Source organism: Strix aluco, chromosome 6 (assembly GCF_031877795.1).
Source record: "Strix aluco isolate bStrAlu1 chromosome 6, bStrAlu1.hap1, whole genome shotgun sequence".
NCBI classification, from domain to species: Eukaryota; Metazoa; Chordata; class Aves; order Strigiformes; family Strigidae; genus Strix; species Strix aluco.
The window spans coordinates 24940475-24957492 of NC_133936.1; the positions used below are offsets into that span (position 1 = coordinate 24940475).

At 42.7% G+C, this 17018-nt stretch overlaps 1 protein-coding gene across 1 annotated transcript in view; it reads right to left on the reverse strand.

The window, feature by feature from the left end:
* Nucleotides 1-1793: 1793 nt before the first annotated feature.
* CHN1 (chimerin 1) overlaps nt 1794-17018 on the reverse strand; it is a 104582-nt gene continuing 89357 nt past the window's right edge. The window contains exons 9-13 of the mRNA XM_074829156.1: nt 8806-8979; nt 8017-8094; nt 6703-6840; nt 5564-5669; nt 1794-2722 (exon numbers count right to left, since the gene is read on the reverse strand). Coding sequence (XP_074685257.1) covers nt 2551-2722; nt 5564-5669; nt 6703-6840; nt 8017-8094; nt 8806-8979 — 668 coding nt within the window. The 3' untranslated portion in view covers nt 1794-2550. The remainder of the gene's footprint in view (nt 2723-5563; nt 5670-6702; nt 6841-8016; nt 8095-8805; nt 8980-17018) is intronic.

The following is a 17018-nucleotide window of genomic DNA, read 5'->3' on the forward strand; positions in this document are numbered from 1 at the left end:
AGAAGGCATCTCCAGCAGGAGACTTGCGCTTGGTAGTAGCTAACAAATCTTGTTTGCCCTGCATGCACTGGAGAGATTTGCTATCCCTAGAGCAAAATAGGCTTGCTATTTTGGGTGTTTTTTCTCTGATTCTGATGCAGCTTTGCACCTTTCAGTGGCCATCACTACTTCTAAACGCAGTTGAAAGGATCTGTAAAGTGAAGGAGCAGACATTAGTGTCAGCAGCACCCATCTGCTGCTGCACTGAGGTGGAGAAGCTGGATATTTCACACAAGAAGAAAATGTAATTATCCTAATTACTCCTATTTACTACTGCTTCCTGCTATACGTTTTAGAAGTGGGACTTCAACTACCTAATTCAGGTCTGCTTGCACAGCAGTGGGGAACAGCAGATGCCTTTTGCTCAGGTAAGCTGAGGGCTCCTCTGGCTCACCGGGGCTGCCAAAGGCCATGGGGTGCCACCACCACAGCCAGAGCTGTGGAGGAAGAGCCATGCCCTTCTCTGGCCGTGCCTGTATCAGCTACTGCTGGGTGCTTTGAGAAAATGATGCTTTTGCCATGGCTGAGAGCTGATTGCAGGGATAGGACACTGCAAAGGGCCAGCCCGAGCCACTGCAAGGTGCTCTGGAAGGGAAGGCAGGAGTGATGGACGGTGTGAGGACTGGCATACACAGGGCCATTAGCCAAGACAGGAGTGAGGAAACGCGTTGCATACTGTCAAGGCAGCAGGGGGAAATGCAGTATGTTTAGGAGCTGGCTTGGAGCAAGGTAGCAGTGAACATATGCGGCTGCTGGAGAGTGCAAGGCAGATGTGACTGGTAAACATATGGGCCATTGCTCTTGGGCTGGGGGGAGGGGGCAAGATTGTGGTCAAAGACATTGTTTTCCAGCTGTGTCAGTTCATTGGGATAAATACAGTGATAATGTGCACAAATTAATACAGGAGTTATAGCAGCAAGTCACTTTTAGTACTACAGAGGATTTAAAAAAACCCCAAACTTCAGATTCTCTCAAAACCTCCCCCGACTCTGCCTCTCCAGCAGCCCCCCCAGCGCAGAGCAGCACTCCCCGCATGCTTACCAGTGTGCGTCCCCAGCTTTACCCTCTCCTTCCTGGGATCCTTCATTCCCCCCTTCCAGGGGAAGCTGTAGGAGAGCTGCCATCTCCCCTTCCCTCTCATCTCATCTCCTCTCCTGGCCAGGCATGTAAGGAAAGAGGTGGGATACAGGGAGGCACCTTATTGCTGACAGGAAGGGAGCACAGCTGGTTGCGATTGCCAGGGGATTATTCCTCCTCCTCCTCCTGATGGTGTCTGCAGGGTAGGCCAAACTGCTTGCATCAGTTGACCACTTCCAGTGCAAAGCAAGTGTTCTGTGATGTATTTGCACTTGAAATTCAGTGGTCTATCTATCTCCTCTGGGCAGCTACAACTGTGTAATGGTAAACTGCAATTCCAGTTCGTATATAGGTAATTATAACTATATATATAAAAAAAATGAAGTAGTAGATGGCTTGACAATAGTTTTTTGGTTTTTTAAGAGTTCTGAAGCAATCTTGAGAGGCACCTTGGATAATGCAGAAAGAAATTTTCAAACTAAAGAGGAATTTGTGGGAACCTTAGCAAAGTGTCTGGCTCCAAAGTATTTAGATCAGAATGGTCTTGTCAAAACCTGTAAAACTCTAACTCACCTTTTTTTACGTCAGAGGTTTTTCAGGGTTAAAGTGCCAATGTAAAAAATGAAACAAACAGTATTTTTGAAACGTTCTCATTAAGTAAAAATAAATGCTTAATGTTAGAGTTCTAAAAGCAAAATTTAATAAATTAATATATGCATGCCAGATAAAAATACAAAATTACAATTGAAATAGCAATAATAATAAAGGAACACTGCTCAGCATTGCAGATTTCACTGCAACCACCATAAACATCATGGAGAATTACTTAAAAGTAACATTTAAAGTACACATTTTGTTTCTGTTAAAAACAAATTACTATATGATGAAAAAAACGAAAGAAACCCAAGAAGAAATTGGCCCCAAAAGTGGCAGAGAATGATATGAAATGTCAATAAACTGCCAAAGGCTCCATTTCACATAAGTCGGCCTTCTTTTTAGTATCAGAAACCAATTACATAGAACATGAAAGCAAATTCACAACAGGTTTACACGGAGAAACATGCTGAATTACAATCACAAACTATCCAGAACAAAGATGCTGCACCAGTTCAGTTGTTTTCTTCATGGAATGAGTCTCACCAGAACAGGGAGAACAGGGAGCAAATCATGCAATAGCTTTAGGCTTTTTGTTTTTTATTTTAACATGATAAACACCCAGGATTACTAGTACTGGAAAGTATGTGTTAACCTTTTTCAACATCAGCTGAATGGCACTACAGAAACGACAAAGAGTTCCTTCATTTTTATCCTGAATACATCAAAAGCTCTAGCAAATATGGAATTCAGCGACAAGAGCCATTAAATTACTTTAAAATATTCCTTCATCCATAGAACACTGTTGCTTCCTTTTTTATTACAAAACCCCCAAAATATTCAAAATAAAATGTCTTCATTTTTTATAAGCATCTCCACCACAAGTCTCTGATAACGGATGTCATTCAATGCAGCCATCGCATCCAGTTCTGGCGCTCTCATAAGAGTTGGTCCAAAAACTATGCCCAGATTCTCTGCACTCATGAGATTTTCCTTTTCATGGAGTGTTACTCTGTAAAAAAAAGGACAGTGTTTTTCACATTCCAAACTATGCCTGCATATGCTTGAAAACCAGGGAAACTGGACAGAAATGTTTGCCTTTCTCCAAAACCTAGGAGAGGCTGCCATTTCCAGCAGGATACATATGGAGGTGTCAGGTGAAACACTGAGAGGTTAGTGAATGCAAATGCTGTGCGGGTTTATGGTGAGTCAGGTGTTTCTGTCCTCCTACCACGCACACAGACCAGGTTTACTTGCAGGAGGGATTGGTATTCCATGGCGAGGGAGGGGGCTGAGGGGTGAATTCAGATAAATCAGAACAATTTTGCTTTGGCTCTTTACAGCGGCACCATTCGGAGGCTGTTCCTATGGGGAACAGACCATGTCTGTTATTATGTTAGCAGTTTTATGGTCACTAGAGATGTGCTATTGTGCCCACCTGGGTGGGATTCTGCCCAGGTTCCCCTGGTGGCATGGCTCCACGTGGCCACACTGCTCCCCTCTCGTGCACATGGTGGCAGTGGGGGTGAAGCACATCACATGTGAATTCCCTGCCTTTAGGCACTACAGGCTAACTGTGCTAAGCTGGATGCTTGGTTCCTCTTCAAGATAAATTACATCCTGTGGCGTGTACTAAAAAAAAGTGAATCATCACTTTGGGGCGGCTTTGAAACCACCAGGCTCTCACTGTAACCTCATTTGCACGGCAGCCTGAGCAGGTCATTAAACCTGTGCTCTGACAGGCCCACTTCCACCCTTCCCACTTCTGGGGTGTTTAGCAGCTGCCAAACAGCCGAGCCCCCTGCTCAGGGAAGCCTCCCGCTGCCTGGTTCCCATCTGCAGAGGAGGAGGAGGAGGCGGGGAGGCCACGTTCTGCTGCTCCACAGGAATCCGACCTGTTCAAAGCTGTGGGTTGAGGCCCTGCAGCGGGGCAGGTTTGCAGGCCACCTCCAGAAATGTTATTTGCCCAAGAATTGTACCTACAGGAGAGGCATCCGCTGCCGGGGCTATTGCAGAAACATGTCTGCTCTGCAAACGCCAGGACGGTCACTGCTGCTCAGCCACGATGGTCTCCGGGGTCATGGGGTGGTGTTTCTTCATGTGGGCTCAGAGGCAGCTTGTGCTCTCCTGTGCTGCTCTGCCTCAGCACGGAGAGCGCAGGGTCCCGCACAGGGGGGTCAGGAGGAGGCCAGCCTGCCTGGGGTATCCTGACATCACGTGCGCCCATCGCTGCTGCCCGCTGCAACGGACACAGCAGGCACAAACGTGCCTTGAAGCCTAAGCTTCTGCCTTGGTTTATCCTGGTGAATTGCCTTGCTCACAGAAACAAATTTAGATTATGCAAATGTTTTAATACATGCTAGGGTTTAAAGAATCCATAAGGATTCTCAGAAACAGCTAAGAATCCAGGGACAGCAATGGCAAGTCTGGCTAAATTATTTGTCTTTTCACCACTGTCATTGCATGAACAAATACTTTGGTATACAAAACCAAAAAAAAGTCAAGATTTTTCTTCCTTTTTTCCCCTTCTGCCTTAATTTTTATTTTAAAACAAGTCAGACTGATGTTTTCAAGCTGCTGTGTCTTCAGTCTGTAATTATTCCAAATAAAGAGCTGTGTCTGATTACCTGAATCAGCAGCAAGACAACAGCCTGTTGAGCACCACAGCTCTTTTTAGCAAAGGTATTACAAGGAATTTTAAAAACGAGTGAATTTTGTCACCCTTCTACCTTATCATTCACCTCTACCAGAAATATGATGTGCAAAAGCAACTTGCTAACTAGAGCAGCAACAGCTACTCTTGAACAAGGTAAGGAAAAATTAGCTTCACACTTCAGAAACAGTAAGGTGGGGTTTTTTTGTTCCTGCATCTCTCATCGCCGTGTCTGTTCTAAAACATCCATTAGAAATGTCATTGAAATAAATGGACAAATCAGGCAGAAACCCTGTAGCTGAAGTTTGCCTGAGGCACTCAGCAGAGTCAACATATTCCTACTCATAGAAGAACTATAAAAGGAAAAAAGCAGAAGAGAGCTTAAAAGAAAGTATTTTTCTAAAGAAAGGGAATGATCCTTATATACTGACAATAAGTTCATGTTATTCAAGAAACTAAAGTGGATACACTAACATGCCACATGGATTTTTTTCTCTGCTTTCCTGAAAGAAATAGAACCTGTGCTGTTGGACTGGATATTCACCCATCAGTCTCTCTCTAACAATTTTTCAGCCTACTGACCAAATTCAATCATGTCTCAGGCAGCAGGAGAAACTTCAGACAGAATTTATGCTCCTACAGTTTTGAGAAGGCAGCAGGTGGAACAAGGGGCTCCACACTGATGAAGAATGGCTGGCAGACCTCACCAGACGCATGGCTGGAGGGCCAATTAACACTGTGCCTAATTGGTGTCAGCTCAAGCCTAGTGTGTGCCACCTTTTTTAGGGTGCCAGGGATGACCAGGGTAGATGAGACTTAGCAGAAAAAGACACCAGTCTACAGCCATTAAGTTGTATTAGTTCCTTGCCCAGGGAGCGACTTATTACTCCCAGATGTATGAATGGCTTTTTTACCATAAATATTCACTGTAAACTTAAATATAGAGCAAATTTGTTAGGCAGACGACTTCTGTGCTTCAAAACTGTGAGATTTTTTACTTATTTCCTTTAAGTGCTTTGCAAGTGCTTTAAGTGGGATAAATCCCAGTGTTTGGGTACTTGCTGTTGTGCAGATTACCATTCCCTGGCACGGTCTGTCTCCAGAATTTGGTGGGCCTTGCCCAGACTTTTCTGGAGGTCCTAACATGGACTTTGCTAAAAATGAGTAGGCTTACGAGTTCTTTTCAGCTAGTCCACCTACCTCTTCAGATGTGCCATGAGATACCGTAATGTTTCACAGTGTGCAGGCGGCAGCAGTTTCAGCGCCTCATGGAGAATTTCCAGCTGTTCATCCGGATCGGCGGTTTCTGAAACACAGATGTTCAACTGTCACCACACGTACAGCCAGAATTCACACACAAAAAGACAACAACAGTGGCCTGCAGAGAAGATTGAGTCTCAGAGTTCTGCTGGATTACTGATTTCCAGAACCTATCCAAACCTCAGAGCGGAGGACGTGCCTGCCCAAAGAGTTGCTCAGAGCACCATCAGGATGTGACTGGTTTTGGAACAAAAAAAACTCCCCAAAGCAAACCGCACTCTACCGAAAGATTCCCTGCAGCCCACTAAAAAAAATTCCCCTGGCAGTCCTTGCTGACTGGACTAGTTTTGCACAAATAATCTACAGGTGCAACCCTGGGAGAGCAGAAGGTACTGGGAACTTTGCCATCAGCATCTTTGGCTGTGTCCATACTACTCGGAAAGAGCCTCTCCAGAGGAGCGGTAAGGCCAGCATCTGGCCCTTGTTTTCTACCCACGGCTACCTCACACCTTTCCAGGTGTGGTTGGTGTGACTGCTACATTGCAGAGATGCTTCTTCAGGCAGCCAGGATGCTTGGGAGAGATGTTCCAGCTGGGCTTACCGCCGCACTTGCAGACTCACTGTCTGCAAGGCCAGCCTCGAAGGTGGCCTTAGGATGAGTGCTTATCAGCTTATGAAAACATTCAAAATGGACACCTCCAGAAACAAATGACTTCTTGTCTTATTTCTAAACATTTTCATATATCACCTTCTTTCTGGCAACATAAAACCAACAGACTTTAAATGTCACTGTCAAGTACCAGGGATTCATGCAAGACATACAAGCGATGTAATCCATAATGTGTGATGAAAGAAAGCATTCCTGGTGACAAAGGCAAAGACAAATGTAGCCATGATCACATAGCACCACACAGTCATGTCATAATGTGCAGTGCATATTTACTTCTGCAATCCTTACTAAACACGGCATGCAGGGTAAGAGCTGATGGGACAGCTATTAAATGAATAGGCAAGTACTGCAGAAAAGGGAGAAGAAAAGGCTGAGAATGAAAACCAGGAAGAAAATGCGTTATACTCACTTGCAGACTCTATAAACTTTGGGTAGGCATCATACGTGATGAGTGGAATTGGCAAATCCCTGAAGTACAGTTTAAGTGCACCAGTGATAATATTGATATCTTCATACATATTCACAGAAATATCAGCTTTTTCCCCATCTGTGTGGAGAAGGGACTGACATTAAAGCCTTGGAAACGTAAACAGATGTAAAACAGAATTCAAAAGGAAAATAATAACTTGCTTAAGCAAACATTATTAAAAAGGACACAACTACAGATTTTGGCTTTCATAAGCAAAACAGAGAGTTACTGGGCTGTGAAGTTCATTGTTTCAGGGTGAAAACCTCAAGTATTTTATAAAGAAACCTACCCTTTCTTCATTTCAAATGATTAAAAAAAATACAGGGTGTTTTGGTTTTTTTTTTTGAAAAAACCTGCCTGCTCGATCTAGCAGTATCTGTCTTGTATTAATGTGTGGAAGTTTAGCTATTTCTGCACATATTGTGTTGCCAAACAACGCATTTGTCAGCACTGAATGAGAAATCAGGGGAGTCTGGGAAAAAAAGTAAAAGAAAGAAACCCAACTTAGTCCACAGCCTCCTTATTTTATAGGAAAAACATGTGTTCACCATTTAGCCACAGCATACTACCTACATCTGACCGCAGTGGACAGAGATACAGAACTTGGCTTCTCCAGCGCATCCCCGCCCTGCTAATGCTGCAGAGGAGGCAGATGTTGTCTGAATAGGTCCAGTCCTCCAGAGAAACAGGAGACAGAGTTTCCAGCATGGATTTTGGCCTTGATTTCTACTGGGACAGGGGGACTGCAGCTGGAAAGCCTTTAATTTTCCCACTGCGTTTTCTCAGAGAGAAGAGTTTGTTCTCGCTGACCTTCTTTTAGACTGTATTAATTCAAATTTTGTTTGCACAATTGTATTCATCTTATTATTTTGGAGCTTTCATCCAGAAAGATGGATTTAAGTTGCACAGCCCTCTTAACGCACTTTACCACTTGCCCTCTATCCCTCCCCCATCCCACTGAGCATAGTTTTACTTGCAGACTAGGGCAGTAGTTCAGAAAGCTTTGTCCTTTACTATGCACATCATTACTGAAGCACAAATACTGATGGAAGGAGAAAAGTAGATTTTGGTAATAAAGGCCAAAGTGAAGCTGATATGCTTTTCTGATGGGGAGACTTCCCTTCTGTGAGCACAGCTGCCGGACTCTTTCAGACCACTGATGCAGTGGAGCATGAGACAGACAGAGGCTGTGCAGAAAAACTGTGTATATTTAATACATCAGCACAAAGTTCCAGCATGCAGGAAAGACTGTACCTCTGTCAAATGCCATTTTGACATCTTCAATAAGGTCACTAAATCCTGAGACTCTGTACAGTCCTTCGGAATTAAGACCTGCAATGAACATTTTAACAAGATTAAAATTAGTCTTAATCTTACAGTTTCCTTCCCCTCAGTTCTTCCTTTGCCAGGTTCTTCATTTAAGGCAGAAAAAGCAAACACGTTTCAAAAGCCTTATCAGTCTTTTCTTTCAGAACGAAATCTTATTCTGGCCTTTTAACCCTGACCCTTGCATTAGTTGCCCTGTTATATCAGCACTAAATTATGTTTACGCAAATGATTTTAGAGCTGAAGAAACATATTAAACCAATTAAAACCGATTTAAAAATAACTGAGCTTAGCATACTTGATGCTCAGTCATTATTTCAGAATGAAAACAAATACTCTAATTCTAGAAAAGGATACTCAGTGTGGACTAGGGCAACTACCAAGAGAGAACACATCAATACTAACTGCCTTTGTTTTAGCACATTCTCTTAATTTTTCTAATAAAAATATTACTGGAAAGATAGGTGCCAAATAGAACTATAAAGCAGTAATTGTCCATTAAGCAATTTCTAGCAGAATCTATAAAAATTATAAATGGGTATGAACCATGAAATAATGCAAAGTATAATATTAGCTGTGGAGGGTAATTGGCAGTCATAAAACGTCTTGCGCAAATCTGTTTTGAGCAATCATACATTTCAGCAGAAACCCAGATGACCCAGATCAATCTAAATGGATTATCAGTAAAGCAATGAAAGTCCATTAACTATGCCTTACCTCTAGATTCAATTTCCCTAATGCACATATCTACTACCATTGGTCTCTTAGTGAAGTGTGCTTTTACTAGCGTTGTAAGGTCACAGCTGTACACTTTTTTGACGTGCTTCAGGTCTGGCTTGCAGTCATTTGGGACCATCTTGGAACACTGCTTGTGCACATTTAAACCACAATCTGGGAGAAAAAATGAAAAGATGATTAAGCTGGTGTTTAGTAAAAATGTAGCCTGGGGTCAGTATTGTGGAGCGTGTATGGCTCCTGCAGGATCTGACCTGATCTCGCAACTACGACTTCTGTTGAGACCTCTTAACCATCAAAAGCGTGAGGTAGGGACAGACCTTAAGTAAGACTGATTTTCTACCCAAGACATTTCTTCTATCTCTAGAAGATCTGACACAAAGCGACAAACTTTCCATATGTTTTTTCGAATCAGGATCTAAGGGTCAGTTATGTTCCCCACCACTATTACATATGTTTCTATCATGATCTAAACTTTCTTCCCAAGCTGCTGTGGATTTCCTAACACATACAGCTTTAATGTAGTCCTGGACTGTGGCACTTAAGACACCTCCTGGGGGACAGTAAGGTAGGGACTGGGTCTCAGAATGCTACAACCCCTCTGCAGCACACGTCGGCAAGGCAGCCCTGAGATCTGAACCACTTCAGGGACCCCTACGCTCTTGCCAGGTGTGGCAGCCCTTGCTTAGTGTTAGCCCTTGCTTAGTGTTGCTAGTGACAGGGTCCATTCCCCAGCTCGGAGGGGAGATGAAAAACAGACATAGGGGTCACCAATCTGGCTGGTGGTTTCTTGCTACTGAGCCGTTTACAAAGGACTTTGCTAAGGCACAGCGGCTGGCAATCCTTGCTTCCATTTCACAGGGTGTTTCTGAAACAAAGTGTTGGCAGGCACCAAAACAATTCTATTTACTTTGAAAATGACTTAGGAAAAATTTGTTGTGATTTTTTGAAACATAAACAAACAGCTCCACAGCTTATCGTAAATATACTGAGAATGAGATTTAGTTTAAGTGAAACTTAACTGAAATCAGCTTACAGAAAAATGTTTGTTCTGCCTAAACACCACTCAAAATATAATGTTCAGGGTTTGGGAAAGAAAAATCTCAGAAAACACCAATTATACAGTGAAGATGGGAAGAACAATATAGTCGCCCTTAAGCTAAGCACACACTGCCATCAACACTCTCAGGCAGCAGGCCTGTGTAAGCAGCAGCCCCCAGTAAGCACTGCCCCCAGTGACTCCATTTTCACTGCCATTTCTCCTGTTTGCAATGCAGACTCACAGGTGCTTGCGAGGAAATAGCAACCAGCAAGAAAGGCAACACTTTGCAGTCAGGGCGTTTGCCATGCTCTGACCTAACGCAGACTCCAGTTCTGTATTTCTGGACCTTGCTGCATTGCCATTCGGAGACCCCCGGATTTCTGCAGAATTAAGGGATGTAGGAGCTTGAAGGATCAATGCCTTGATGAAAATCTGTACTTCCCTCTCCCATTGCAGTACTGAGTATCTGTCTACATAGATTCCTTTCATATTTCATTCCTGATTTTGCCAATACTTGTATTTTCATTAATGCTCCATAGATTATTTGACTTTGTTCTTTCCAAAACAGTAAATCCCAGAATTCATCACTAAGTTTGATTTTGACCAAGTCAGCTGCAGCCTGCTGCTAAAAGCACTTTGTTTACTTAACAGGCCTGTGAAGTAATCAGCTTTGTCACTTAGGATCCTCTAAAACATCCAATCTCTGGTTGCAATTAAAGTTCAGCATGTCACCTTCAATCAATCAAAACTTGCACAGATCCTCATCCAGACGAAATGGCTGATTAAAATTCTCTTTAGCTATTTCTGTGCAGGAGTCATTCCCTTCCTTGCAAGGAGCAGTTAATGTACAAGACAGGAAGCTGTGAATGCTGAATTTCCCACCTGGTTGTGATTTTGTGTTGCAAACCCCACCCTGGGCAAAGCCGTGCAACGCAATACTCTGCTCCCTGCAAATAAGCAGTACCCCCGGGGGTACCATGGGGGCCCACCCTGGTCAGCCTCAGTGGCTTGCTTTGACCCACAGCCCTCGCCTGGGCTTGCCCCAGAAGCTGCACTAGGTCACAGCTGGTTGTCCTGGAGCCTCAGGTGGTGGCACGCTCAACCGCTGTCCCTCCAGGTGTGGAGAAGTTCAGTTTGGTCACCCAGGTTCCTTCAATGTTTGCTCAGTTGCCTCGTTCGTGACAGAGAGGAAACAGTAACAGCCAAAGCACTTGCTTTCACCCGAGCACTTATTTAAATCCCACATTTATAAGACCCCAAACTGGAAGGTGCATGACCACACCATCTGTTCATGCACAGCGTCTACCCCACCTGTGGGTCTGCGGGGTGAAACGAAGAAACTGAGTGCCCCAGCCAGTGCAGGCAAGGGGAGCTCCACCTACGCTTTAAATATCTACGTCCGGTGTTCCTTTTTTTCTGAACTTTGAAAAACCAGGTCCCTCTGTGCTTTAAATAGGGAACCCAAATTCACTGGAAACATGTGACCTGAACCCTTCAGTGTCTCAGTGCTTCAGCTGTAACACAGGAAGGAGAAGCTGTTCTTGCCTCCTCTGGGTCTTGTACAATCAAATTCATTAAATGTTTGTGGGAATGCAGAGGAAAAACTACTCATCTTTGGTGTAAGGTTTGAATACTGTACCATTAGTAAGACTAGCACTTTTGACAACAAGAAGACAAAATACTGAATAGGTGCTATTAAGCAAGTACCATCCATTCTGCTTTCAGAATAAAGATGAAGTTGTGGAGTAAAAATAAGTAGTCAAATAATTAGAGGCAACGTCTTAATGCACACACAGAAGTGAAGCAAAATAAGACCACAGGAAATCTTAATTCTTGATTTCCTTTATTTTGAAACTTTGCAATAATAGTATTTACAAATGCAAATATGATTATTATACATAGAACTCCTAAAATTGCTGCAAGAAGCACCTTTTCCAACATGCATGAAATGATCTAGTATGATGTCTACAAGACTGGAATGGCAACATCTCACTCATGAGGACTCGTGAGTGATTTTGTGAGTGTAAATTAGCTGCTTCACATAGCAGTATAGCTCAGAGTTATGTTTCTGGGAATCCAAGGATAATTAAGACTAAAATAGACAAAAAAAAAAAAAGAAAAAAAAGGAAAAACACGCTTCCAAGTATCTTAAAACAATTATTTCATTCACTAAGATAATCCTAATTATATTTATACATAAGAAAGTTTCATTTCATTAAAATATCTAACTTATGGAGATGTTTTCAATGTGAAAACCTTGCTTCTGAAAATAATTGTGTTACTCCTAATCCCATAGATTCAAATTGGCTTTAGATCTGACCTCATTAATACCAGAATAATAATTACAAAGGCAAACTTTTCTCCTCTCTCGTTATTTCTTTCTTTGCATTTGATTAGATTTTACGTACCAGCTCACTGCTTAAGAGCTTACAAACACTTCTGAGAAACATTTGAAACCTAGAAATATTTCAGATACTTAATGCTTAGAAAATGCATGAGCACTATGTTCACTACTACTGGGCTGTGTGGTATCCTTCTAACAATCAAGGCTCTTTGCCTCCTACCTAAGTGTAGGAGACCACCTTACTTGAGCAATTCTGCAACAATAAATACATCTAGGAGATTTCAGAGAATTTGCAATAGAAAAAATGTATTTTTTCCAATAAAGAAGCTGAATCTTACCAATGCCATGCTTCCTTCCAGGTTGGCCCCTCTCCCCAGCTAACAATACTTCATGAAAGGCCCAACAGCCATGTCTCAGTCACTAGTCTCTGGTTCAGTTGATAATTTAGGATGAAGGATGATGTCTTCTTAACTCCAACAAGTTAAAAAGCACAATGGCAGGAGGTCAGTCCTCCCCTCCCCAGAGCACTGGGAATGTGGCAGTCTTACACTCTTAAATATACTCTGCTCACTTGTTAGTACTGAAGGACAGGACTTACGCTGCAAATTGCATATTATTAAATAAAAATGTCCTCTGTTCTCATTGCAGATGCTTCACAAAAACTTTGAAACCCATTATTTTAGAATCAAGTAGGAAGGAACAAGAAAGCCGAGCCCTGAATCTCTGCACGCTGCCACATGGTGAAGTCTTAGGACTGCTTGCCTTCTTTGCACATGAGCTTCATGATTTGGCTGGGTTTGTTAAGACCAAGAGGAATCATTTGATTTCAAATTTAGGGTCTATTCACTTTTGGTTATATCAAAATAAATCCAGAATAGCTAAGTTGGCATTAGCAGCTTTACTCTGGATCTAAAGTAACCAGGAGCCTTATCCATTTCTTACAGAAGTTCATTAGAACTTACCTGCTGCCTGGCTATAGAAATTGGTGAAGAGCTACAGAAGAATGCCCCTAAAGCATTGTATTTGCTACAATAATACAGGACACATTTAAAAAATGCAGTCATGAACCCTTGGAGGTCAATAAGAAAACTTCTGCTGACTTCAGTTAATCAGAATTTCACCTTATACAGAGATGATTTCTCAGGACTAGAAATGTAAGTCATGTTTACTATTCCTTTTTACAGTGCAGAACTGTGGCCACCTTTCATATATACCAAACATGACCAAAAAAAATGCAGCCATAAATTCAAGAGTTTATAGGAAGTTTGGAAATTTAGGGAAAAAAAAAAAAAGAGTAATTTTAGAAGACAGGTTTACAAGTCTGTGATAAGCTGCCCTTACTTTAATAGCATATTGATCTAGGAGTTCAGGTGGGCTGCGACATTACTTCTATGAGAGGTATTAAATTTAAAACCAGCCTGACAATACTTTCCTATGATGCCGAGCAAAAGGTTTGGTAACGTTTTAGAAACAGCTAATACTGATGTTAGTGCGCTGGGCTGAAAGAACAAATAACGTGTTCATATTAATGCATGAGCAGAGCAAAAAGATATATGTACGTTAATACTGCCCCATGAACACACATTATAAATATTTGCAGAGACTAAAATATACTTAGCTGTCACTTCTTGTTATACTGCTGATTTGACTTTAGTCAGTTTTAGATTTCCTTTGGTTTATGATTTACTGACTAACATGGCTGCTGATCACGCTCCATTGGAACGATACCGTATGCTACATCCATCACTCTAATTATATTTTTGAATTATCCCAAAGAAAATTCATGCATTTTGTCACTCTGAGGAGCAGCTTTAAGAGCTAAAAGGTAGATTTACATTATCTGCAGAAAGTTCTGAAAGACTTCAGAGGTTTATGGTAAGTGTGGGAGGGTGGGAAGTGTGGAGCTGGGGTGCTGGCACCGTGCGTTGCCTTGGGCAGGTCCACTGCGGTGCTGGCCAGACAGGATAACGCCCTCACCTGTGGTAAGCTGACATGCAGAGACGATGGGTTCCACGCAAGCACAAAGTATTGGCATCATTACTTTTGCAAAGGTGAAAAAGTTAGTAAGGAATTTGCTCTTGTAAATCAATCATGAGCTAGTAGATTTCCTTTAATAATTTAATGCTCTTTTCTGTAGCAGAGGAAGCAATGTTTTCTGTTCCCTCGGATGCAGCGTGTGAGGACAAGCACATGAATGTAGCAACCTCACCGGCCCCACATGCTGCATTTTGTGCTTCCAAGCACAAGGCAAGGGGGTGCAGTGAAGGTCTGCCCTCTTCCTCCACCCTGGCAGAGCTGTTCTAGCCTGGGTGGCAACTGCCTTACGTACGTGCCGTTTGTTAATATGCAATGCACATCTGGAAGCAACCATGGTCCCACCAGTTTTAAGCCACTTTATTAAGCAGTGCCATGGCAAAAATTGCCTCCAAACATACATGTACGCTCCCTCAAACCTGCTATCATCCATACTACTGTATTATGCACTATAGGGTACATTATTCTTTAGGATGGAATTTCTAGAGGGCAGCTAGTTACCTGGCAACAAAATTACCTAATAGTACAGAAAAATCCAGGCTTATGAAATAAAAAGAAAAAAAGCTCATCAAAAAAGCCAATCCCCCCCCTTATTCTAAATCAAAAGAATACATATGTCTGTGCCTCCAAAAGCTGAACACGTTTGGTGGCGATGGTTTGATTTTATGGTAGTCTTGAAAGATCAGAGTCAGTTTGTTCAAAAATTTCCCTGGCTTCCTGCCACGGCACCTGCCTACCTTCTCGACAGCTCCCCTGATGGGCCGCTGGCTTGCTCAAAGCTTCCAGGTCTGTGTGGGCTTGGAGATAAACCCACTTTTAGGACTTACAGTTTCAAGAATATATAGCTCCAGAATAGCTTCCCCATGGGAACGGCTCTGAAGCAAGGCTCTGCTGCCTGATTAGCATTTCAAAATTTTGGAGCTCATTCCTTGCAGGAACACCACCAGATCCTGAGCTGGTGGAACAGCCTGTCAGGCAGCAAGCATCTCCTCCAACAGCATCACCACCTGCCCGAGGTGGGCAGGGACTGTTCTCCAAACAGTCCCCTTCCCACAGCCCTGACCTCTGTGGCTTTGCCTTGCTCTCGTTCCCTTTCTGAGCTGACTGTCCATGCCCTACATGGTCAAGGAAACCAGCAGAATCTGGGTGTACATCTCAAAAGAAGCCTGGATGTGTTTTTAAGGTAGAAGTGTGGGCAGAATGGGAGCTTATCATGACCGAGGCATGCAAAATACATTGAGAGTGGGCAACGTGTTGAGCACACCTTGCCTTCCCCTTTGCTGAGTTACTGCCACAAGAGCAATCAGCTGTTCTTTCAGGCGCTAAAATCGTGAGCACTGTGCCTGCACAACTAGTGCCTGAGGATAGGCAGGCTCCAACGTGGTCTCCATCCTTTACACACCAACGGAGCAACATAGGGCTGTCCAATGCAAGGGATTTAATAGCAAAGCAAAACAAAACAGCAAAGAAAATGAGGCAGCTGTACGTTTTTCAATTGCTGGAGAAGGAAATGGATGAAATGGGGAAATTAAATACTTAAGCAGTAATTTACAAAACAATCCTGCTTTGAGACTGTACTTTAACTTTTCTGAAAATGAACTCCTGGAGCTTACTGCAGTCAGGGCTGTCAGCAATACTGCTTGGGCTCAGCCAGTGGCAGCTGGTTGCCCCCCCACTGATAGTTCAGCTGCAAGTTTATTTCTATCAAGTCTTCAGAGAGAAGTTACCTACTTCAAGGAAAACAAAGGACAGGCAACTGCTACATGGGTGGCAGGCTGATATAGTTCAGAGCAAATCTTATTCTATCAAGGCAGCAGAAATGGTGCTTCACGTACAGCCTCAGAGTGTGGTGCTGCCTGGTGTTAAAAGGAGCAGCCCAAAACACTATCAAAAGCATCCAGTGAAATTCAGTAAAAAAAATTATCTTTCCTTTAAGATGAGCTAATTAATGCCCTTAAACCAGCCTGTTCCAAAAAAATCTTCTGATTAAATAACTTATTTGTAAGAACAACAAGCAAAAGGGTACAGAGCAAGGAGAAGATTATACAGTAACTGAAATAGTTGCAGAAGCTTGACAAGTCTACTAGTCTGCCTGTCTACAAGTCTACTTGGGTAGTACACTAACAGCACCATTAATGCCATGCTCTAGTCTCTGAGAACACACACTATTCTCTGTTAATGCTACTGGGTATTACATGTTTGTATCATTCATAAAATGAAGTCCCTGGTGCGTATCTGCAAATTTTCTTTGGATATTGTTATAGTTTCTCTCCTGAATGCATTCTGGGCAACAGGATGAACCCTGTGAGTATGGAGGAGCCTTACACAGGAGGAATGTAATTAAGAATACATTTTTGTAAGTTCATGCTTTGGATTTTGAGCTGGGGTAAACTCTTATGTCTTCATTAGCTTCTGCTGAGCTTCAATGTTTACGCAAGCTGGTGGCATTATAATTTCAAACACTTCTTCAGTCATTTCTACTTATGGCAAAAGCCTGCAGGAAAGCACGCTGGAGATAGAGCATGCCATCAGAAAAGGAAGATTCCTTGCATACAGATGAGTCTTTATCTCACAAAAATTTTAAGGGCCTGTGGCTAGGATGCAAAAATTGGAAGCACGACTCTCTGAGGCAGTAGGGCAGAAGCCTATTATGAAGCTTCACTCTGAGGAAGCAAATCTGTCTTTAAAGAAGTTGATGAAATAAAAATCAAATTTGAGAGACTAACACAGAAGGAAAAATAATTTATTCCTGTTCTGCTGGATATACCTCCAGCA